General features: G+C 41.3%; 2 protein-coding genes across 4 annotated transcripts in view; one reads left to right on the top strand and one right to left on the bottom strand.

The window, feature by feature from the left end:
* Positions 1–21,941, top strand: part of MYO3A (myosin IIIA) — a 499,205-nt gene that overhangs the window by 310,577 nt on the left and 166,687 nt on the right. Inside the window, 1 exon segment of the mRNA XM_053715695.1 lies at positions 14,604–14,730. Within this exon segment, the coding sequence (XP_053571670.1) occupies positions 14,604–14,730 (127 nt within the window).
* On the bottom strand, positions 753–8,035 carry LOC128660209 (uncharacterized). Of its 3 annotated transcripts, XM_053713929.1 has the most exons (3): positions 6,007–8,031; positions 3,347–3,507; positions 2,398–2,558 (listed from the first exon to the last, which is right to left on the bottom strand). In XM_053713929.1, the coding sequence occupies exons 1-3, from the start codon at positions 7,853–7,855 to the stop codon at positions 2,541–2,543; spliced, it is 2,028 nt and encodes a 675-aa protein (XP_053569904.1). In that variant the 5' UTR covers positions 7,856–8,031; the 3' UTR covers positions 2,398–2,540. The 3 variants fall into 3 exon arrangements, with proteins under 3 accessions (XP_053569903.1, XP_053569904.1, XP_053569902.1); XM_053713928.1 differs by lacking the exon at positions 3,347–3,507 and having other exon boundaries at positions 753–2,558; positions 6,007–8,026; XM_053713927.1 differs by having other exon boundaries at positions 2,419–3,507; positions 6,007–8,035.

The raw sequence follows: 21,941 nt of genomic DNA, 5'->3' as shown, positions 1-21,941 counted from the left end.
GATTTCAAGAATAATATCTGCTGTTTAAAATAATTACTTAATTTAAATTAAGTCATAAGAACAGATACATTTATAACTGTATTCATACTGGAAGATACAACTTTATAATATATATATTGTAACAAGAAAATGTTGGGCTAGTGAAATTTGTATAGATTATTAGGTGACAGCTTAAGTTGTTCTCCGGGATAAATGTATCACTTGGCCAGCAGTTGACAGTAAATAATAAATGAATATTCTAATAGAGATTTATAACCAGCATGCATTGGCAGGTTTCCAGTTGTACTGTACTCTGTTGTTCTATGTATTTTTGTACTTTTCTGGTGTATTTTTTTTTCATTTCATAAAAGTCTAATACACATTCCATGTTTTATGCACTATAACTATATAAAGAATTCGCTCATGTATTGCCTGTAATTTTAAGTGTTGCCTAGCTGCTTGAGATATTCGAGATATTCACTTGCAAAATCTGAAGTTACAAATGAGAAAAACGCTTTTGGCAAAAAGGAATTAAAGTAACCAATCAGATCTGCCATTAAACGCATCTAGAGCCCAGAAGCTCGCTTTTGGTACCTGCTGCTGAGACACAGAAAATCAAAACTATATACAAAAATAGAAAATAAGGGAGTAGGAAAAATATTCTAAGGGATTAAATGCTTACCGGATCCTTCTTCACAGAGGAGAGGATTTAACATAACTTAATTAAATAACTATGTACATGAGAATGTAGTGCGAAATAACCACAGACAAACTTTTATGGGAAAAATTTTGTGACCGTCACAGGCCATAAAATTTTATTAACCTAACAAACTAGATAGAACTGATAGAACTGAAAATATATATGGCGGCATAGAGATCAGATACCCAGAACAGCAGGAGATCACCGGCCCAACGGGAACAGCAGCAGAGGGTTCTCTGCCCAAAGGAGATGACGCTGAGGGGTTGCAGAGATCACGTGACCATCCCTCAAAAGGGAGGAAGGAGGGTTACCGTCACGTGCACGTGAGGGCCTACCCTCCTCCCCGGAAGTCTGGCCATCACTCACCCCTAGCGACCTTCTCCTGCGCAACCGGACCGAGGATCTCCCGCCGCCAGGGTGAAAGAAGATCTTCCACCTAGATAAGGATTCCCTGTTACCAAGCCGTGTAAACCGCATAACAGGGAGAGGAGATCCATATCCTACAGTAATGGCTTATTGGGCCTAGGGTGAGTAGCCATAGCCCTGCCATTAAGGTGCCGTCGAAAATACACATCATTAAAACATTACAAAAGGGGAAGGGAGGGAGGGAAAAAACTGCTTCAGCCAGGATCCGGAGAAGAAGAGGAAGTTGCAAGGGAGAACTTGGCTTATCTACTGGTAAGGAGGGGCCTACCCTAAATTGCAACAATGTTGCACCCAGCACCTTCCCTCTCTCTTCTAACCCACTCTCCTACAGCCTTAACCCTTAGACTGCTCCAGGCTTATACTAAGCCCTACACTGCATTAAGGGATTAAATGCTTACCGGATCCTTCTTCACAGAGGAGAGGATTTAACATAACTTAATTAAATAACTATGTACATGAGAATGTAGTGCGAAATAACCACAGACAAACTTTTATGGGAAAAATTTTGTGACCGTCACAGGCCATAAAATTTTATTAACCTAACAAACTAGATAGAACTGATAGAACTGAAAATATATATGGCGGCATAGAGATCAGATACCCAGAACAGCAGGAGATCACCGGCCCAACGGGAACAGCAGCAGAGGGTTCTCTGCCCAAAGGAGATGACGCTGAGGGGTTGCAGAGATCACGTGACCATCCCTCAAAAGGGAGGAAGGAGGGTTACCGTCACGTGCACGTGAGGGCCTACCCTCCTCCCCGGAAGTCTGGCCATCACTCACCCCTAGCGACCTTCTCCTGCGCAACCGGACCGAGGATCTCCCGCCACAAGGAAGCATTTTAATGGTACCCTTGCCGCCAACCCACAACCCGATTTACAGGAGGGGTAACAGAGCTCTCTGAATGTCCCCTATGAATAAATCCAGCCCCACATCAGAAAGGTGAACTTTATCCCTTCTATATAGCTCGGTTCTATCAGCCGAAATGGCTTCGTGCCGTACCACGAAGCCACCTGACCCAGTGACGGTTTTCGCTACAGACGCATTGATCTTCTTCCTAACCCGGTATGCCGCCGTATGGGCCGACATATGCCTCCAGTGGAGACGGGGTATTATATGGGACCACCCTATCATGACCCCCGGGATGCGTACTCTTAGCCACCCAATGTCTGCCTGCATAACCTTAATCAACTGTAAAACTGGTATGGCCCCCACATCGTTACCCCCTAGGTGAAGAATAATAATGTGAGGCTTCCCCCAGCGTACCAGGGCCTCGGATATGGTTCCTGCTAATTGGGGCCAGCACATCCCCCTATCACCCAACCACCTAACGGATGCCTTGTTGGTAGGGAGACCTAGGGATTGGCCAAATGGGAGGGACGCACAGCGTAGGGAGGCCCAGTGGACAAAGGAGTGGCCCACAATCCAGATTCGCTTCACCCCGGGGGTAGTGCCTGTGGAGACAAACATTTTAGTATCCTGAATTAACATCTAAACATTAAACAATTGGACGGACATAGGTTCTGAAACAATTGGACCGCCAACGCCCAATACGTTTTATGTCCTCGCACGAGGAGCCCGCTTGCGCAGCGTTAGTCGCGGCCCCTATGCGAAAAGAGTGCGGGGCAAGTCTGCTAGCGTCCAGCCCCGCCTGGACTGCCGCCAATTTTAGGACCCTACCGAACTGAAATTTGGAAAGGGATCTGCCGTCCGCATGGACCAGGAATTGCCCCGGGCCAGGCGGCCTTTGAGCCAGGTAAAGATTAACGCAGTTAACCGGGCAGCATGCGCTGTTCACCTGAGGGTGAACGGGGATCCAGGTTCCCTTACCCTCCTGATCTGTCTTTGATCGCGGCAGAAAAAGAAGTAAGGAATCAGGGGCAGCTCTAACATGTTGCAATTGTATACCTGCCCCAGACGCCTGCTTGGAGGGTGCTACTACCTCACTAACTCTAAGAGCGGCGGCAAAGGCCAGATTAAACGCAGTTTTGAAGAGTAGGGCTTCAAAATCTGATCTACAGACCACGTCGAGCGCCAAGAGCAAACGCTCCAGGCGGTCGCGGGTGATGGGTTCGCGCGTGTCTATTTTCCGCTGCTGCGATCTGCCCCAACCCTTGATCACCTGCCTAATAAAAAAGGAATTGGTTGGGTCAGGAATGGCTAATGCCCTATAGAAAAATGAGAGGGCGGCCAATTTGGACTGTATTGCCCCCTGACGGGCCCCAGAGGCATGCAAACTCACCAGCCAATCATGTAAGTTGTCCCTAGACCCCTGAGCAGCGTCGGCTCCCCTGGACGCACAGAAATCGTCCCATTCAGACCACATGCGGGCATAGGCGTGCCAAGTGGATGGTGCTAAGGAGGAGCGGACCAACGGCAGTAAGGCTATCCAGGAAGGACGAGCTGCCAAAGGAAATCAGGACAGCGTAAGCCCACGGCTGCAGCTGTGGGGGCTAACTTGCGAAATGTCGCCCATTCGAATCGTGACAGGGCGTCAGCTACAACATTGTCGACGCCCGGGACATGACGGGCCTGGAACTGGATGTTAAGGTCCAGACAGCGCAACACCAGGTGGCGCAGCAAGGTAATGACCTTTGCTGAGGTGGCTGACAAGTTATTGATCGCAAAGACCACACTGATGTTGTCTGTCCAGAACACAACAGTCCTGTTCGACAACTTCCCACCCCACAGCTCGACCGCCAAGACCACGGGGAATAGCTCCAGGAGAGTCAGGTTTCGAGTAAGGCCCGCCGGGGCCCAGGACTCCGGCCAGGGCTCCGCGCTCCACTCTCCCTGGAAATAGGCCCCGTAACCGTGCGATCCAGCTGCGTCAGTGAAAAGGTGCAGTAACTGGCTAGACATGGGAGGGGTACGCCAGACCCGAATCCCGTTAAATCGCGTGAGAAACTGTTCCCAGACTACCAGGTCAGCCAGCAATTCACTCCCTAGGGTTATCTTTGATTTCGGGTTTGACCTACCACTAAGCTGTCTTTCCAGTCTACGGTTAAAAACCCGACCCATGGGGATAACTCTGCAAGCGAAATTAAGCAAACCTAACAGGGATTGTAACTGTTTCAGGGAAATAACTGCATTAGAGACTGCCGCTCTGACCGCCTCAAGCATGCCCTGAACTTTATCAGGTGGCAACCTACAGAGCCGAGCCTGGGTGTCGATTTCGATTCCCAGGAAAACTAAACAGGACGCGGGGCCTTGCGTTTTGTCCTCTGCTAGGGGCACCCCGAAATGTCTCATGACGCTGCGCATGATGTTCATTGTGGATAAACAATCATCGGAGCCTGCTCTCCCTACAATGAGAAAATCGTCCAGGTAGTGTGCTATGGGATCGCTGCCCACTTCTGAAGCTACGACCCAATGAAGGAAACTACTGAACGCCTCAAACAAGGCGCATGACAAAGAGCAGCCCATGGGCAGGCAGCGATCCACGTAGTACACACCTGCAAACTTACAACCCATTAGATGGAAAACTGAGGGGTGGAGTGGAAGAAGCCTAAATGCCGACTCAATGTCTAGTTTCGCCAATAGAGCACCATGACCCGCCCTCCTGACCAGGTCTAGTGCGCTATCAAAGGATTGATAGCGCACCGAGCTGAGTTGGGGGTCAATGGCATCATTGACTGAGCTACCCTTTGGGTACGACAGGTGCTGAATGAGGCGAAACTTCCCTGGCTCTTTCTTGGGAACCACCCCCAACGGGGAAATGACCAAATCAGGTAAAGGTGGGGCAGCAAAGGGGCCCGCCATTCGCCCTAAAGTCACTTCTTTATTAATTTTATCCCTCACCACTTGGGGGTGTTGGTATGCTGAAATAAGGTTCCTATTAAATCTCTTACCCTTGATTTGCCTAAATGTGGGGATATGAAAACCAAATGAAAAACCCTCCCATAACATACGTGCCGCCGCCTGGTCTGGGTAAGCCCACAACCATGGTGCCATGGCATGTACATTAATTGGCGTTTCCGCCTTTCTGGCCCAAGTTTGCTGAAGGGGGCTTATTGGTCTGGTCCCTTCGCTTGATGCAGTCACTGCCAGGGTGTGGACCAGAGCAGTACCTGCAGACATGTCTGAAGGTGCATGCGCTACCCTTTTCGCATTTTTTGTCCTGGAAGGGCCAGCAGGTTCCCCCCCGTTTCCTGCTTCTGGTATTGCGAAAGGACTGCTGCGCTGATTGCTGAGTTGAAGTTGCAGCAGCGGGTGCACCCCCTTTTGGGTCCATTCGCTGCCACAACTGGTTGTCAGTAGAGTCAAAAGTCAGGGAAGGATTTCCTGCCATTTTCCTCCTGAACTCAGCATCATATTCCCTCCACACACCTTCACTGTGATTACGCTGAATCCAGTGAATAGTGTCCGTGTATTTTAGGATAGGCAAACTCTGGGAGGGGTACTTTTCGATATAACAGGAGGAAAAAACCCTGAAGCACTGGAGCCACTCATCAAAAGTGTCTGGGCGTTTAAATTTTTTAGGCCCTGTTCCCTCATCGCTCCTCTCTCTCTGCCTATACGCCTCCACCGAAAGGTCAAAGATATTAACATATTTTCCACGGTGGATTCTACTGACCACCTTTTTGCGCAGGTGTCTATGCAATGAGTATATTTTTCCTGGGCTTGCGTCCCCGTAAAGGGCTGCTCGCCTTTCGGAGATGGCCCTGGTAGGGAGAGGTTCAGCTGGCACCTCTGTAGATGGGGTTTGCGGGGCGTTGTTACTGGCGCTGTCCTGCTTAGTATCTGGCTTGACCCCCCTCTTTAAAATTTTCTTAATCATTCTAAACATTTTCTTCTGACCTGCCCCTTGTAAACCCAAGGAAGAGTCAGTCTCAGACCCTGAGTCAGAAGAGGATGAGTCAGAGGAAGAATGGTCATTGTGTGTAAATAAAGCATTCTCACCGTGACTAATGGCAGGAGGTCCCTGACCCATGCTGGAAACGGGCTGGCCTGCTGGCTGGTTTTGGAGGGCGAGTCCTGAAGACCCTTGCTGTGCAGTGGAAGTGGTGGCTGCTGCTCCTGCTGTAATGCTGCTTGGAACTTCTGCATCCGCCCCACTCATGACTGTGGCAGTGTTGGTCCGTGTTTTTGCTGCACTTTGTGATCCAATTGCCCCCTGCAAAAGAGAAAGAATTTGGCGAGCACTTTGCCCAATGGATGTGTCTGGATTATCAGTAGCAAGGGGTGGATGAGCTATATGAAGTGGTGTATGAAATCCCTGACTCACTGACTGTCCATTCGCAGATGTCTGAGCATTCACACCCTGCTGGTCTACAATAGGGTTATGGCATGCCTGGCTTATTGATTGTGCATGGTTTAATGAGTGTGCATGAGCGCCCTGCGTGGCTGCAATGGGGGAGTGGATACCCTGATCAAGGGGTTGTACTCCTTGTATGCCTAACATAATGGGATGTTGTAGCTGGCTTAAAGATTGCCCATTCGCATTATGTATGCCAACCAGGGGTGTATTATATCCCTGAGGAGCTGCTTGTACGTTCACACCATTCAAAGCCGCATTCACACCAATGGGGGATGGTAAATGATGAGACGGTAAATGATGCTCAATGTTTTGATTAACATGCATACTTTGCACATTGCCTTGATTCACATGCAGGCTATTATTAGACACAATATCATGCGGCTGAGCGGCCGCTTGCACTAAACCACTATCAGCCCTGTGTGGGTTAATAACATCGGGAGCGGCCTGCTGAACGGCATTTGCGTTATGTCCCATTTGTATAAACTGTAATGGCCTCATTGCCCTGGAAGGGTTAACTCTGCGTGTCCCCCTACCCCTATCACTGGCTATCTGCCTGGTACTACCTCTTATGATGGAGCGACCCCTTTGATGCCCCTGAGGATTAACGTTCAAATTTGCCGTTCGCTTGCGCAGTTTGCTTGCGCTGTTAATGCCCCTCTGACCCCCCACTGATAACCCGCCAACGGCCAAGGACGGCTCTCGGTGCTCACCTGCGAGTGGCGTTGCCCCGGGAGCCGATGTCCTTGTGACCGCGCGGGAATCTGCCAAGCCGGAAGTGCCGATGTCCGCTTCCGGTGACGTCACTAACATGGCGTTGACACCGGAAGTCGGACCCGGACCACGCGGCTGGCGAAGGAGATCGCTAGGCCCCGGGGGGAGCAGCATAGGCCCTGGGATGGCATGGGCCTCGGGTATGGTGCGACCAGGGGCAAGTCCGGGTGTTGAGGGCTGAGGGGCCGTTACAGGGGCCATGTTCCGGCCGGGCTGGGGACCGCGTGTTGCCACGTGTGGTGCCTCAATGAGAGGTGTGAAAGGGCGATGCCTGCTGGGGGTAGTTAAAGCAGGATCCGGATCCTGACTAGAAGGATCAGGAGGGAAAACAGCTGGTGTCACACTGGGCCCTGGGGAGGCTGCAGCCATAGCGGATATTATGTTTTTCAATAGGTCAGAAACTGCTGACATAGCAGCAGGGGGTACAGCACTTAAAAATGAGGCCTGTACACTATCAAGGGGTAAATTAGCCTGCTGGGTCTGCAATGCTTGAGGTCTGGGGGATTCCTGAGCTAACTCAATATCAATAGGTCCCTGCTCTTCCACATTATGAACCTGGGCTGACACAACAGTAGTATATTGAGTTGGGGGAATGATATCTAAATCCTCCTCAGAAATAGATTGAACACTTATCTTTATTTTTTCTTTTGCAGGTGCAGGAGGTTCCTGTTCCGACTGGTAACGTCTGGGAGGCAGAGTGGAACGCCTGGAACGATGCATAGCTGCACTGGTGATGACAGAACTGCTAAGAAAAAACTGCTTCAGCCAGGATCCGGAGAAGAAGAGGAAGTTGCAAGGGAGAACTTGGCTTATCTACTGGTAAGGAGGGGCCTACCCTAAATTGCAACAATGTTGCACCCAGCACCTTCCCTCTCTCTTCTAACCCACTCTCCTACAGCCTTAACCCTTAGACTGCTCCAGGCTTATACTAAGCCCTACACTGCATATCTCTGTGTCTTTAATAAAATGTAGGTTATGCCTACATAATGGTAAAAGCAGCAGAATACATCTTTATGGCATTAACTAATTAAGCCTATTACTTTAAATATTTCCCCCCTCAAGTCTTACTTATCAGTGGACTTCAAACTCAGGAGGGAGGGAGAGAGAATATTAGATAAGGTAATAATATTTATTAGAGTATACATATACAAACATGAATGTAATTGTACCTGTGTGTTTTGTTTTTCTGTACAAGTTACTAGAATGCACAACTCCAAAAGATCTTGCTTACTGTTTAAAGTGAAAGTAAACCCTAGCGTTGTACAAATGCTAGGATTTACTATTGAAACAAATAAAGGGCACTTTCATTCATGAAGTATACAATACTTCATGTAGAAAGCTCCTTTATTTGATTCAATCACTTGCCGCTCTTAGCTCCTACAGCAGCCCACGGCTAAAAAAATTTTTGGCTAAGAGGTGACGTTTTCACCTCTTAGCCAATAGCAGTGCGGTAAATCCGGCTTGGCGCCCATGGGAGCCGGATTTACTGCACTGCTATTGGCTATTGCACTCTGCTGTAGGAGCTAAGAGCGGCAAGTGATTGAATCAAATAAAGTAGCCTTCTACATGAAGTATCTTACACTTCATGAATGAAAGTACCCTTTATTTGTTTCAATAGTAAATCCTAGCATTTGTACAACACTAGGGTTTACTTTCACTTTAACTATAACATTTAATTGGTTTCCTCCTCCCATATCTCTCCCTTTTTCTCTAAACCCACAAATAGATGGTTATTTCCTTTTTTTTATACCAAACTACTTATTTTTCTTTCTTATACTTTCTACTATAGAGTATTTACTCTCCCCTCTCTAATCTTCTTATTTTTGTGCAATATGGTTCCATAGAGTTGCAATGTGGTTATCACTTGTGGAGCTAATTATTGCTCCCCTTTTTTATTGTTTTCATGGACTCCTTAGCAACTCCATGTGGACACTACCAATGGACTATACTTCTTAAAAAAAGGGACTGATCAGCTTAAAATGCTTATGACACAAAAAGAAAATGATTAACCTGTTAAAACACCAACAATAATAAATCAAACAAAAAACAATGTGTTAGTGCACAAAGGATATGTCCAAAAAAGTCAATTGGAGACTAAATCCCAACTGCAAATGTACATAAGTGATCCCAGGGATTACTTTTGAGTGGAAGTGAATGCTGCAGTTGAACTCCAAGGGTTAACCTCAAATAAAACAGATCAATGCTGCCAATGGTGAAGTCTAAAAAAGCTTATGAGCCTTCTTATATTAACACCATTTTCAATATCTTCTGTTAATTGTCTCATGTATTTTCTAAAAACTGACCTAATAAAAAAATAGAATACAGTTAGTTTGGAGGCTGAACATTTCTCCAGACCATTTGTATTGCACTATTGTAGTTTGCATCACTTATGAGTATATTTCCAATTCTAGATAATCATCCAGTTTATATAAGAACTGTTGGATATTGTGTAATAGTAGTCGGTTCTTTTTTGATCTGCTTAATGTCTTTATGTGAATGACAGTGAAATGACCGTGGATCTTTGTATTTTTTATAAACTATATACCTCTTTTATTAGATTTGAACTAGTGCTTCTGATATGTGGTGGCATTTTTGTATTTAGAAGCCAAAGATCCTCTAACAAAGTGGGCTTAAAACTTTTTGTGTCTGTCAGCTTTCTTCATTAATTTGAAACCCAATAAATCAATTTAGAAATAAAGGTAGATAATACAGAATAATGAGGAACAAAAGATAACAAAAGTTGAGTAGAAGCATAAGTTCTGAAATAATTAGGTCTATAATAATACTTCTTTAAACAGTTAAAACATAAATGTGGACCTCAAGTTACATATAAATTAAATATTAACATAGGGTTTAGCTCTACAGGAGCATTGAAATATGACATCTTTTGGAGAGAAGGATCAATGGCCCTGATGACTGAAATGTGATGGAAAGACATGAGACATTAAAGGGTGGTTCATTTGCTGAATGCTATTTGAGCAAACTAAGGTGTTAATCTGACCAACAATTAAAAAGAGAGAGCAATAATTAAACAACCAAAAGCAAGAATAATAAGAAGGGGAATATATAAACCTAATTACTTAAAGAACTCTTTAAACCCAAGATTACTAGAACAATATGAAAAACTTGAATCAAAAAGATGAGAAAGAAAATACTTTCCTTTAAAGATGCTGCAAAGAGAAAACAAGTTCCTTTTCAAGTAGCACCATCCATCCCTTTTAAACAAGGAGAGGTATAGTATTTGCTACTAAGTGGGGCCCTGTGGATTTGAGTTTCTCTAGAATGGCCACCAAGGGACCAAGATTACTTGGGAGAGTTGTTGGTGGGGTCTGTAGGAAGATTGGGTACTGGAGCATCTTAAAGTTTAATTAACATCATTCCAGGAATCATAGAGAGTGGGGTGATGGTAAAGTCCCCTTGAGGTTGATAGTTTTGGAGACTGCATTGATTGCTAAAGTATTTAAAATAGTAGATTTGTCCAGGTAAAAGTAAATAGGCAAGTAAATTGTCATTTCCTTATGAATTTTAAAAATTTGCATTGAGACTGAGACATAGGGATAATTAGATGATATGAGTCATGAGATCTAGACATAAAAAGACATAAAGGGGCATTTGTATTGGCATTGCCCTTAAAAGGGCATTCAGCTATTTTGCATTGCCCTTAAAAGGGCATTTAGATCTTTTTCAAATTGCTCATCCCTAATATAAAAAAAAAACACCCAAAAAAAACCAACACTAACCCCAGAAGATCTACTCATGGTTTCTGAAGTCCGGACATCCAGGTTTTAACAGCCTATATGATTTCAGTAGCTCTTATCCTATTGGCTGATTTGAATTTGAAGAATCAAATCAGCCAATAGGAATGCAAGGGACACCATTTTGAAATGGCAAACTTGCATTCAACTTCAGTGGCAACCGTATGAAGAGGACACTCCGCGCAGGATGGGATCAGCTTCCAGGATGGCTCCGCTCCACGCCACCAGAATGAAGACAGGAGATGCCCCCGAGATGGATGAAGAACTCGCCGTCTGGATGAAGACCTTGCTGCCTGGATGAAGACTTCTCGCCGCCTGGATGTCCGGACTTCAGAAACCTTAAGTTTGTTTGGGGTTAGTGTTTTTTAGATTAGGATGGGCAAATTGAAAAAGAGCTAAATGCCTTTTTAAGGGCAATGCAATGCCCATACAAATGCCCCTTTAGGAGCAATGGGTAGCTTAGGCTTTTCTTAGAGTTAGTTTTTTTATTTTGGGGGGTTGGTTGGGTGGTAGGTTTTACTGTTGGGGGGATTTTGTATTTTTTTACAGGTAAAAAAGTTGATTTCTTTAGTGCAATGCCCTATAACAAGCACTTTTAAAGGGCTATTGATAGTTAATTGTAGACTAGGGTTTTTTTATTTTGGGGGACTTTTTATTTTTATAGGGCTATTAGATTAGGTATAATTGTTTTTATTTTTCATAATTTCGTTTATTTATTTTTTTAATTTTAGTGTTTTTTATTTTTCGTGATTTTAGTGTTTATTATTTTTGGTAAACTTAGATTTTTTTAATTTTTCGTAGGATTTGTTTTTATTTAGTTGTAATTTAGAGATTTGTTTTTATTTAGTTGTAATTTAGATTTTTTTGTAGTGTTAGGTTTTTTTTTAATTTGTAATTTAATATTTTAATTGGTAGTTTTTTTTAATTTATTAGAATAGTAAGGTTAGGTTAATTTATAGTTTAATGTTAGGTTTATTTTTATTTCACAGGTAAGTTTTATTTATTTAAATAGTTATATTGTAATTTTAATTTAAAGTTAGGGGGTGTTAGGTTTAGGGGTTAATAGTTTAATTTAGTGTTTTGTTATGTGGGGGGGCTGGCGGTTTAGGGGTTAATAGGTTTATTTAGTGGCGGAGATGTGGGAGGCTGGAGGTTTAGGGGTTAATAACTTTATTTAGTGGTAGCAATGTTGGGGAGCGGCGGAATAGGGGTTAATAGCTTTTATTAGTGGTGGCGATGTCGGGGGCGGCAGATTAGGGGTTAATAACTTTATTATAGTGGCGGCGATGTCGGGGAGTGGCGAAATAGGGGTTAATAACTTTATTTAGTGGTAGCGATGTTGGGGAGCGGCGGAATAGGGTTTAATAGCTTTTATTAGTGGTGGTGATGTCAGGGGCAGTAGATTAGGGGTTAATAACTTTATTATAGTGGCAGCGATGTCGGGGAGTGGCGAAATAGGGGTTAATAACTTTATTATAGTGGTGGCGATGTCTGGAGCAGCAGATTAAGGGTTAATAACTTTATTTAGCATCGGTGATGTCGGGGGTGGCAGATTAGGGGTGTTTAGACTTGGGGTTTATGTTAGAGTGTTAGATTTAAACGTAACTTTTTTTCATTTTTTTTCATTCCGCACTCCATTTTTTTTCTAACACTTTCTCCCCATTGATGTCTGGGTGAAGACGGCTCAAGCTAGGGTGATCTTCAAGGGGGTAGTGTTAGATTTTATTAAGGGGGGATTGGGTGGGTTTTAGAGTAGGGTTGGGTGTGTGGGTGGTGGGTTTTAATGTTGGGGGGGTATTGTCTTTTTTTTTACAGGTAAAAGAGCTGATTACTTTGGGGCAATGCGCCGCAAAAGGCCCTTTTAAGGGCTATTTGTAATTTAGTATAGGGTAGGGAATTTTATTATTTTGGGGGACTTTTTTATTTTATTAGGGGGATTAGAGTAGGTGTAATTAGCTTAAAAAAATTGTAATTATTTTTTTATTTTCTGTAATTTAGTGTGTTTTTTTTTGGTATTTTAGTTTATTTAATTTAATTGTAGTTAATTGTATTTAGTTTAGGTAATTAATTTAATGATAGTGTAGTGTTAGGTGTAATTGTAATTTAGGTTAGGATTTATTTTACAGGTAAATTTGTTTTTATTTTAACTAGGAAGTTATTTAATAGTTAATAACTATTTAATAACTATTGTACCTAGTTAAATTAAATATAAAGTTGCCTGTAAAATAAATATAAATCCTAAGATGGCTACAATGTAACTATTAGTTATATTGTAGCTATCTTAGGGTTTATTTTATAGGTAAGTATTTAGTTTTAAATAGGATTAATTTATTTAATTATAGTAAATTTATTTAGATGTATTTAAATTATATTTAAGTTAGGGGGTGTTAGGGTTAGGGTTAGATTTAGGTTTAGGGGGTAATACATTTATTATAGTGGCGGCGACGTTGGCGGCGGCAGATTAGGGGTTAATAAATTTAATATAGTTGCAGAGATGTTGGGGGGAGCAGATTAGGGGTTAATAAATAAATGTAGGGTTCGGCGATGTTGGGGGCATCAGAATAGGGGTTCATAAGTATAATGTAGGTGGCGGCGGTGTCCGGAGCGGCAGATTAGGGGTTAATAATATAAAGCAGGTGTCTGCGATGTCGGGGGCGGCGGATTAGGGGTTAATAAGTGTAAGGTTAGGGGTGTTTATACTCGGGGTTCATGTTAGGGTGTTAGGTGTAGACATAAATTTTATTTCCTCATAGGAAACAATGGGGCTGCGTTAGGAGCTGAACGCTGCTTTTTTGCAGGTGTTAGTTTTTTTTTCAGCCAGCTCCGCCCCATTGTTTCCTATGGGGAAATCGTGCACGAGCACGTTCAGCCAGCTCACCGCTGACTTAAGCAACGCTGGTATTAAGGTGAGATTGAGGTGAGATGTGGAGCTAAATTTTGCTCAACGCTCACTTTTCTGAGGCTAACGCCGGCTTGCAGAAAACTCGTAATACCAGCGTTGTCTTTAGTGAGCGGTGAGAAAAAAAAGGCTCGTTAGCACCACACATAATTACCGACAAAAACTTGTAATCTAGCCGAATAGAAATAAACATGAGAATACCTAAACATTTGTAATTGCAACAATTTTCTGAGTGAAGTTGTGCATTATCTGACAGAAATGCAGGGGTGCCAATATTTTTGGCCATGACTGTATGTCTGTAAATACATGTATACACATATAAATATGTAAACACATATATGGAAGATCTGATTGGTTCTTTGTCTTTCAACCATTGTTTTTTCACATTGGTCATTTCCTGTGGTTTTTATTACAATGTTATTATTAAAAAATATGTTTGTTTTTTTTCAGTTTTTTTATTTTCAAATGCTGCATTATGTGTAGTAAAGAAGTAAACCAAAATATGCATTACATTTTACACTTTTAGCTTTATGTCCTGTCAAAGCCTACTTTCACAAATTACATTTGTTAACATTTTTAATAGGAAATTAAAGAACCTATGAGTAAGACCTATATGTGCTTCACATCTATTGCTGCAGACAGTCATGTGGTACTTATGAGAATATATTTTTAATAACCCTAAACTAAAAATTATGTGAAGTATTTCTAAATAGAAAATGCAAATCAGCATAGCAGCCACAACAACTGCTAGTAATCATGATTCTATTTTTTATAAAAAAAAATAATTCTAATTACAGCACATTTTTCCCCCCAGGAACTTGAAAGTGTGTATGGTATCCTTGCTGCCATTCTGAATGTGGGCGACATTAATTTTATTTCAGTGGCATCGGAACATCAAATAGATAAAAGCCATGTCTCAAATCCATCTGTTCTTGAAACTTGTAAGATTTATTTACTTTCTTGAATTAAAGTCAGCATTTGAAAGCTGATCTTTATTGATGAATCTTCATAAACTTTGACCTTTTACAAAAGTTGTGACAATATGCAAAATTAAGGTGAAACACATCTTAAGATGCTGAGTGGTCAGTGGAAGTATTGTTTATAAGATCTGTACCTTTACTTGTTTTTATAATAAATTAGATATTTTACCATAAATTACTACTACCTTATTAGGTAGTAGTAATTTATGGTAAAATATCTAATTTATTATAAAAACAAGTAAAAGTACAGATCTTATAAACAATACTTCCTCTGATCACTCAGCATCTTGAAGTATATATAATCCGCTAAATTTAGAGTTCTGCGGCCAAAGGGGTGCTTTAGCTACGCGTGCGGTTTTTTCCCCGCACCTTTTAAATACCGCTGGTATTTAGAGTTCACAGAAGGGCTGCGTTAGGCTCCAAAAAGGGAGCGTATAGCATAATTTACCGCCACTGCAACTCTAAATACCAGCGGTGCTTACGGACGTGGCCAGCTTCAAAAACGTGCTCATGCACGATTCCCCCATAGGAAACAATGGGCCGTTTGAGCTGAAAAAAACCTAACACCTGCAAAAAAGCAGCGTTCAGCTCCTAACGCAGCCCCACTGTTTCCTATGGGGAAACACTTCCTATGTCTGCACCTAACACCCTAACATGTACCCCGAGTCTAAACACCCCTAACCTTACACTTATTAACCCCTAATCTGCCGACCGGACCTCACCGCTGCTATAATAAAGTTATTAACCCCTAATCCGCCTCACTCCCGCCTCAATAACCCTATAATAAATATTATTAACCCCTAATCTGCCCTCCCTAACATCACCGACACCTAACTTCAAGTATTAACCCCTAATCTGCCGACCGGACCTCACCGCTACTCTATTAATTTATTAACACCTAAAGCTAAGTCTAACCCTAACACTTACACCCCCCTAAGTTAAATATAATTTTTATCTAATGAAATAAATCTTATTAAATAAATTATTCCTATTTAAAGCTAAATACGTACCTGTAAAATAAACCCTAATATAGCTACAATATAAATAATAATTATATTATAGCTATTTTAGGATTAATATTTATTTTACAGGCAACTTTGTATTTATTTTAACCAGGTACAATAGCTATTAAATAGTTAATAACTATTTAATAGCTACCTAGTTAAAATAATTACAAAATTACCTGTAAAATAAATCCTAACCTAAGTTACAATTAAACCTAACACTACACTATCAATACATTAATTAAATAAACTACCTACAATTACCTACAATTAAACCTAACACTACACTATCAATAAATTAATTACATAAAATACCTACAAATAAATACAATTAAATAAATTAACTAAAGTACAAAAATTAAAAAGAACTAAGTTACAAAAAATAAAAAAATAAGTTACAAACATTAGAAAAAGATTACAACAATTTTAATCTAATTACACCTACTCTAAGCCCCCTAATAAAATAACAAAGCCCCCCAAAATAAAAAAATGCCCTACCCTATTCTAAAATAAAAATAGAAAAGCTCTTTTACCTTACCAGCCCTTAAAAGGGCCTTTTGTGGGGCATGCCCCAAAGAATTCAGCTCTTTTGCCTTAAAAAAAAAAATACAATACCCCCCAACATTACAACCCACCACCCACATACCCCTAATCTAATCCAAACCACCCTTAAATAAACCTAACACTAAGCCCCTGAAGATCTCCCTACCTTGAGTCGTCTTCACCCAACCGGGTACCGATGGACCAAAAGAAGACATCCGGAGCGGCAGAAGTCTTCATCCTATCTGGGCAGAAGAGGACATCCGGACAGGTAGACATCTTCATCCAAGCGGCATCTTCTATCTTCATCCATCCGGAGTGGAGCGGAGCCATCTTCTTCCAGCCGACGCAGATCCATCCTCTATTACCGATGCCTACTCGCCGAATGACGGTTCCTTTAAATGACATCATCCAAGATGGCGTCCCTCTTATTCAGATTGGCTGATAGGATTCTATCAGCCAATCGGAATTAAGGTAGGAAAATTCTGATTGGCTGATGAAATGAGCCAATCAGATTCAAGTTCAATCCGATTGGCTGATCCAATCAGCCAATCAGATTGAGCTCGCATTCTATTGGCTGATCGGAACAGCCAATAGAATGCAATCTCAATCTGATTGGCTGATTCCATCAGCCAATCAGAATTTTCCTACCTTAATTCCGATTGGCTGATAGAATCCTATCAGCCAATCGGAATTCGAGGGACGTCATCTTGGATGACGTCATTTAAAGGAACCGTCATTCAGCGAGTAGGCGTCGGTAGAAGAGAATGGATCGGCGTTGGCTGGAAGAAGATGTCTCTGCTCCGCTCCGGATGGATGAAGATGGAAGATGCAGCTTGGATGAAGATGTCTACGGTCCGGATGTCCTCTTCTGCCCGGATAGGATGAAGACTTCTGCCGCTCCGGATGTCTTCTTTTGGTCTATCGGTTCCCGGTTGGGTGAAGAAGACTCGAGGTAGGGAGATCTTCAGGGGCTTAGTGTTAGGTTTATTTAAGGGAGGTTTGGGTTAGATTAGGGGTATGTGGGTGGTGGGTTGTAATGTTGGGGGGGTATTGTATTTTTTTTTTTACAGGCAAAAGAGCTGAATTCTTTGGGGCATGCCCCGCAAAAGGCCCTTTTAAGGGCTGGTAAGGTAAAATAGCTTTTCTATTTTTATTTTAGAATAGGGTAGGGCATTTTTTTTATTTTGGGGGGCTTTGTTATTTTATTAGAACGTGTAATTAGCTTAAAATTGTTGTAATCTTTTTCTAATGTTTGTAACTTATTTTTTTATTTTTTGTAACTTAGTTCTTTTTTTATTATTTGTACTTTAGTTAGTGTATTTAATTGCATTTATTTGTAGGTATTTGTATGTAATTAATTTATTGATAGTGTAGTGTTAGGTTTAATTGTAGGTAATTGTAGGTAGTTTATTTAATTAATTTATTGATAGTGTAGTGTTAGGTTTAATTGTAACTTAGATTAGGATTTATTTTATAGGTAATTTTGTAATTATTTTAACTAGGTAGCTATTAAATAGTTATTAACTATTTAATAGCTATTGTACCTGGTTAAAATAAATACAAAGTTGCCTGTAAAATAAATATTAATCCTAAAATAGCTACAATATAATTATTATTTATATTGTAGCTATATTAGGGTTTATTTTACAGGTAAGTATTTAGCTTTAAATAGGAATAATTTATTTAATAAGATTTATTTCGTTAGATAAAAATTATATTTAACTTAGAGGGGTGTTACTGTTAGGGTTAGACTTAGCTTTAGGGGTTAATAAATTTAATAGAGTAGCGGTGAGGTTCGGTCGGCAGAATAGGGGTTAATACTTGAAGTTAGGTGTTGGTGATGTTAGGGAGGGCAGATTAGGGGTTAATAATATTTATTATAGGGTTATTGAGGCGGGAGTGAGGCGGATTAGGGGTTAATAACTTTATTATAGTAGCGGTGAGGTCCGGTTCGGCAGATTAGGGGTTAATAAGTGTAGGTAGGTTACGGCGACGTTGGGGGCAGCAGATTAGGGGTTAATAAATATAATATAGGGGTCGGCGGTGTTAGGGGCAGCAGATTAGGGGTACATAGGGATAAAGTAGGTGGCGGCGGTGTGCGGTCGGCAGATTAGGGATTAAAGTTTTTTATTAGAGTGGCGGCGATGTGGGGGGGGCCTCGGTTTAGGGGTACATAGGTAGTTTATGGGTGTTAGTGTACTTTAGAGCACAGTAGTTAAGAGCTTTATAAACCGGTGTTAGCCCATAAAGCTCTTAACTCCTGGCTTTTCTCTGCGGCTGGAGTCTTGTCGTTAGATTTCTAACGCTCACTTCAGCCAAGACTCTAAATAACGGCGTTAGAAATATCCCATTGAAAAGATAGGATATGCAAATGGCGTAGGGGGATCTGCTGTATGGAAAAGTCGCAGCTGTAAAGTGAGCGTTAGACCCTTACCTACAAGACTCTAAATACCAGCGGTAGCCCAAAACCAGCATTAGGAGCCCCTAACGCTGGTTTTGACGGCTAACGCCAGACTCTAAATCTAGGCAAATGTTTTTATACCCTGTTGGAATTGTTTTTTAATAACGTTATATTATTATATACATTTTGCATATTGTCACAATTATTTTAACAGGTCAAAGTTTAAGAATAATTTCTGCTGAATTGTGAATAGGTACGCAGCCTTTGAGGATCAGGCTGTATTAAACAGACTTCTCAAGTTGTTGGATTCCACTGGTGCGCTATTGATTTTGAATTAATATTATTATTTAAAGTTTATCTTTATATAGAATATATAGCATATAGCTTTCTGTTCAAACTAGAAGAAACATTATTTATTCATAGACACTTTAGGAAAAATGTTTAGTAAAATATCAATTGCTGAATACAATAAAGTTGTGATAACATTTTCTTAGTAAATCAAATTCTTGTCAAAACTTTCATGATTCAGATAGGTCATGCAATATTAAATACATTTCCAATTTACTTTTATTATCACATTTGCATTGTTCTCTTCATCTTTGTTGAAAACTAAACCTAGGTAGGTTCAAACAGATTTCTAAGCCCTGAAGGCCGTCTCTTATCTCAGTGCATTTAAATACAAGTCTGTCAAATGAACTGAAATTGTGAGAGCAGTCTGCAGAGGCTTAGATACAAGGGCCTCTACTTATCAAGCCGTCAACCGCAAATACGCTGGAATTCCGCAGCGTATTTGTGTCAAGCCTGATTCGCCTTAGTTATCAAACCCTACAGACCGGCAAAAGTAGAATTTAGTGATGTAACATACGATCCGCCGGGCTCAGTCTGACACAGATAGATGCTATTGCTTACATCACTACAGATGTTCCGAACGCAAGTTCTGCACAATCTGACTACTTTTGGAAGTTATCAAATTTCTACCAGGTACGCTCGCCACTATTCTGGCCCAGCATACCTGGTTTTCAATCCGCCGCCCTGGAGGTGGAGGATGCCATAGAAATCAATGGGACTCGGAAAGCAGCGAAAGCTCATGTTCGCTGCTGCCCGATATCCCATTGATTTCTTTGGGAATGTCTACACCTAACACCCTAACATGTACCCCGAGTCTAAACAGCCCTAATCTGCCCCCCCTACACCGCCGCTACCTACATTATACTTATTAACCCCTAATCTGCCCCCCTTACACCGCCGCTACCTAAATAAAAGTTATTAACCCCTATCCCGCCGCTACCGGACCCGCTCCCGGACCCTGCCACAACTAAATAAAGTGTTTAACCCCTAAACCACCACTCCCTGACCCCGCTGCAACCTACATTATATTAATTAACCCCTACTCTGCCGCCCCTACACAACCGCCACCTACATTATATTTATTAACCCCTAATCTGCCGCCCCCAATGTCGCTGCCACTATATTAAATTTATTAACCCCTAAACCTAAGACTAACCCTAACCCTAACACCCCCCTAACTTAAATAGAATTTAAATTAATCTAAATAAATATTCCTTGCATTAAATAAATTATTCATATTTAAAACTAAATACTTACCTATAAAATAAACCCTAAGATAGCTACAATATAACTAATAGTTACATTTGTATCTATCTTAGGGTTTATTTTTATTTTACAGGCAACTTTGCATTTATTTTATCTAGGTACAATAGTTATTAAATAGTTATTAACTATTTAATAACTTCCTAGTTAAAATAAAGACAAATTTACCTGTAAAATAAAACCTAACCTAAGTTACAATTACAACTAACACTACACTATAATTAAATTAATTACATAAACTAAATACAATTAAATACAATTAAATAAAATTAAATAAAATTAACTAAAGTACAAAAAAAAAAAAACTAAATTACAGAAAATAATCAAATAATTACAAGATTTTTAAACTAATTACACCTAATCTAATCCCCCTAATAAAATAAAAAGCCCCCCAAAATAATAAAAATCCCTACCCTATACTAAATTACAAATAGCCCTTAAAGGGGCTTTTTGCGGGGCATTGCCCCAAAGTAATCAGCTCTTTTACCTGTAAAAAAAAGTACAATAAGCCCCCAAACATTGAAACCCACCGCCCTCACACCCAACCCTACTCTAAAACCCACCCCCTTAAAAAAACACTAACTCCTTGAAGATCACCTTACCTTGAGACGTCTTCACCCAACCGTGCCGAAGTCCTCAACGAAGCCGGGCAGAAGTGGTCCTCCAGACAGGCAGAAGTCTTCATCCAGACGGCATCTTCTATCTTCATCCATCCAGAGCGGAGCGGGTCCATCTTCAAGACATCCGATGTGGAGCATCCTTCCAGGCCGACGACTACCCAACGAATGAATATTACTTTAAATGAGGTCATCCAAGATGGTGTCCCTTGAATTCTGATTGGCTGATAGAATTCTATCAGCCAATCGGAATTAAGGTAGAAAAAAATCCATCAGCCAATATGATTTTTCCTACCTTAATTTTTATTGGCTGAAAGAATTCTATCAGCCAATCGGAATTCAAGGGATGCCATGTAAAGGAATATTCATTCGTCGGGTAGTCGTCGGCCTGGAAGGATGCTTCGCGTCGGATGTCTTGAAGATGGACCCGCTCCGCGCCAGATGGATAAAGATAGAAGATGCCATCTGGATGAAGACTTCTGCCCGTCTGGAGGACCTCTTCTGCCCAGCTTGGATGAAGACTTATGCCCGTCTGGAGGACCACTTCTGCCTGGCTTCGTTGAGGACTTTGGCCCGGTTGGGTGAAGACGTCTCAAGGTAGGGTGATCTTCAGGGGGTTAGTGTTAAGTTTTTTTAAGGTGGGATTGGGTGGGTTTTAGAGTAGGGTTGGATGTGTGGGTGGTGGGTTTTAATTTTGGGGGGTATTGTATCTTTTTTACAGGTAATAGAGCTGATTACTTTGGGGCAATGCCCCGCAAAAAGCCCTTTTAAGGGCTATTTGTAATTTAGTATAGGGTAGGGATTTTTATTATTTTGGGGGGCTTTTTTATTTTATTACGGGGATTAGATTAGGTGTAATTAGTTTAAATTTTTTTTAAATTTTTTATTATTTTCTGTTTTTGTTTTTGTACTTTAGTTAATTTTATTTAATTGTAGTTAATTTAGTTAATTAATTTAATTATAGTGTAGTGTTAGGTGTAATTGTAACTTAGGTTA

This window comes from Bombina bombina, chromosome 5 (assembly GCF_027579735.1).
Source record: "Bombina bombina isolate aBomBom1 chromosome 5, aBomBom1.pri, whole genome shotgun sequence".
NCBI classification, from domain to species: Eukaryota; Metazoa; Chordata; class Amphibia; order Anura; family Bombinatoridae; genus Bombina; species Bombina bombina.
This window is presented reverse-complemented; position numbering and strand designations above follow the sequence as displayed.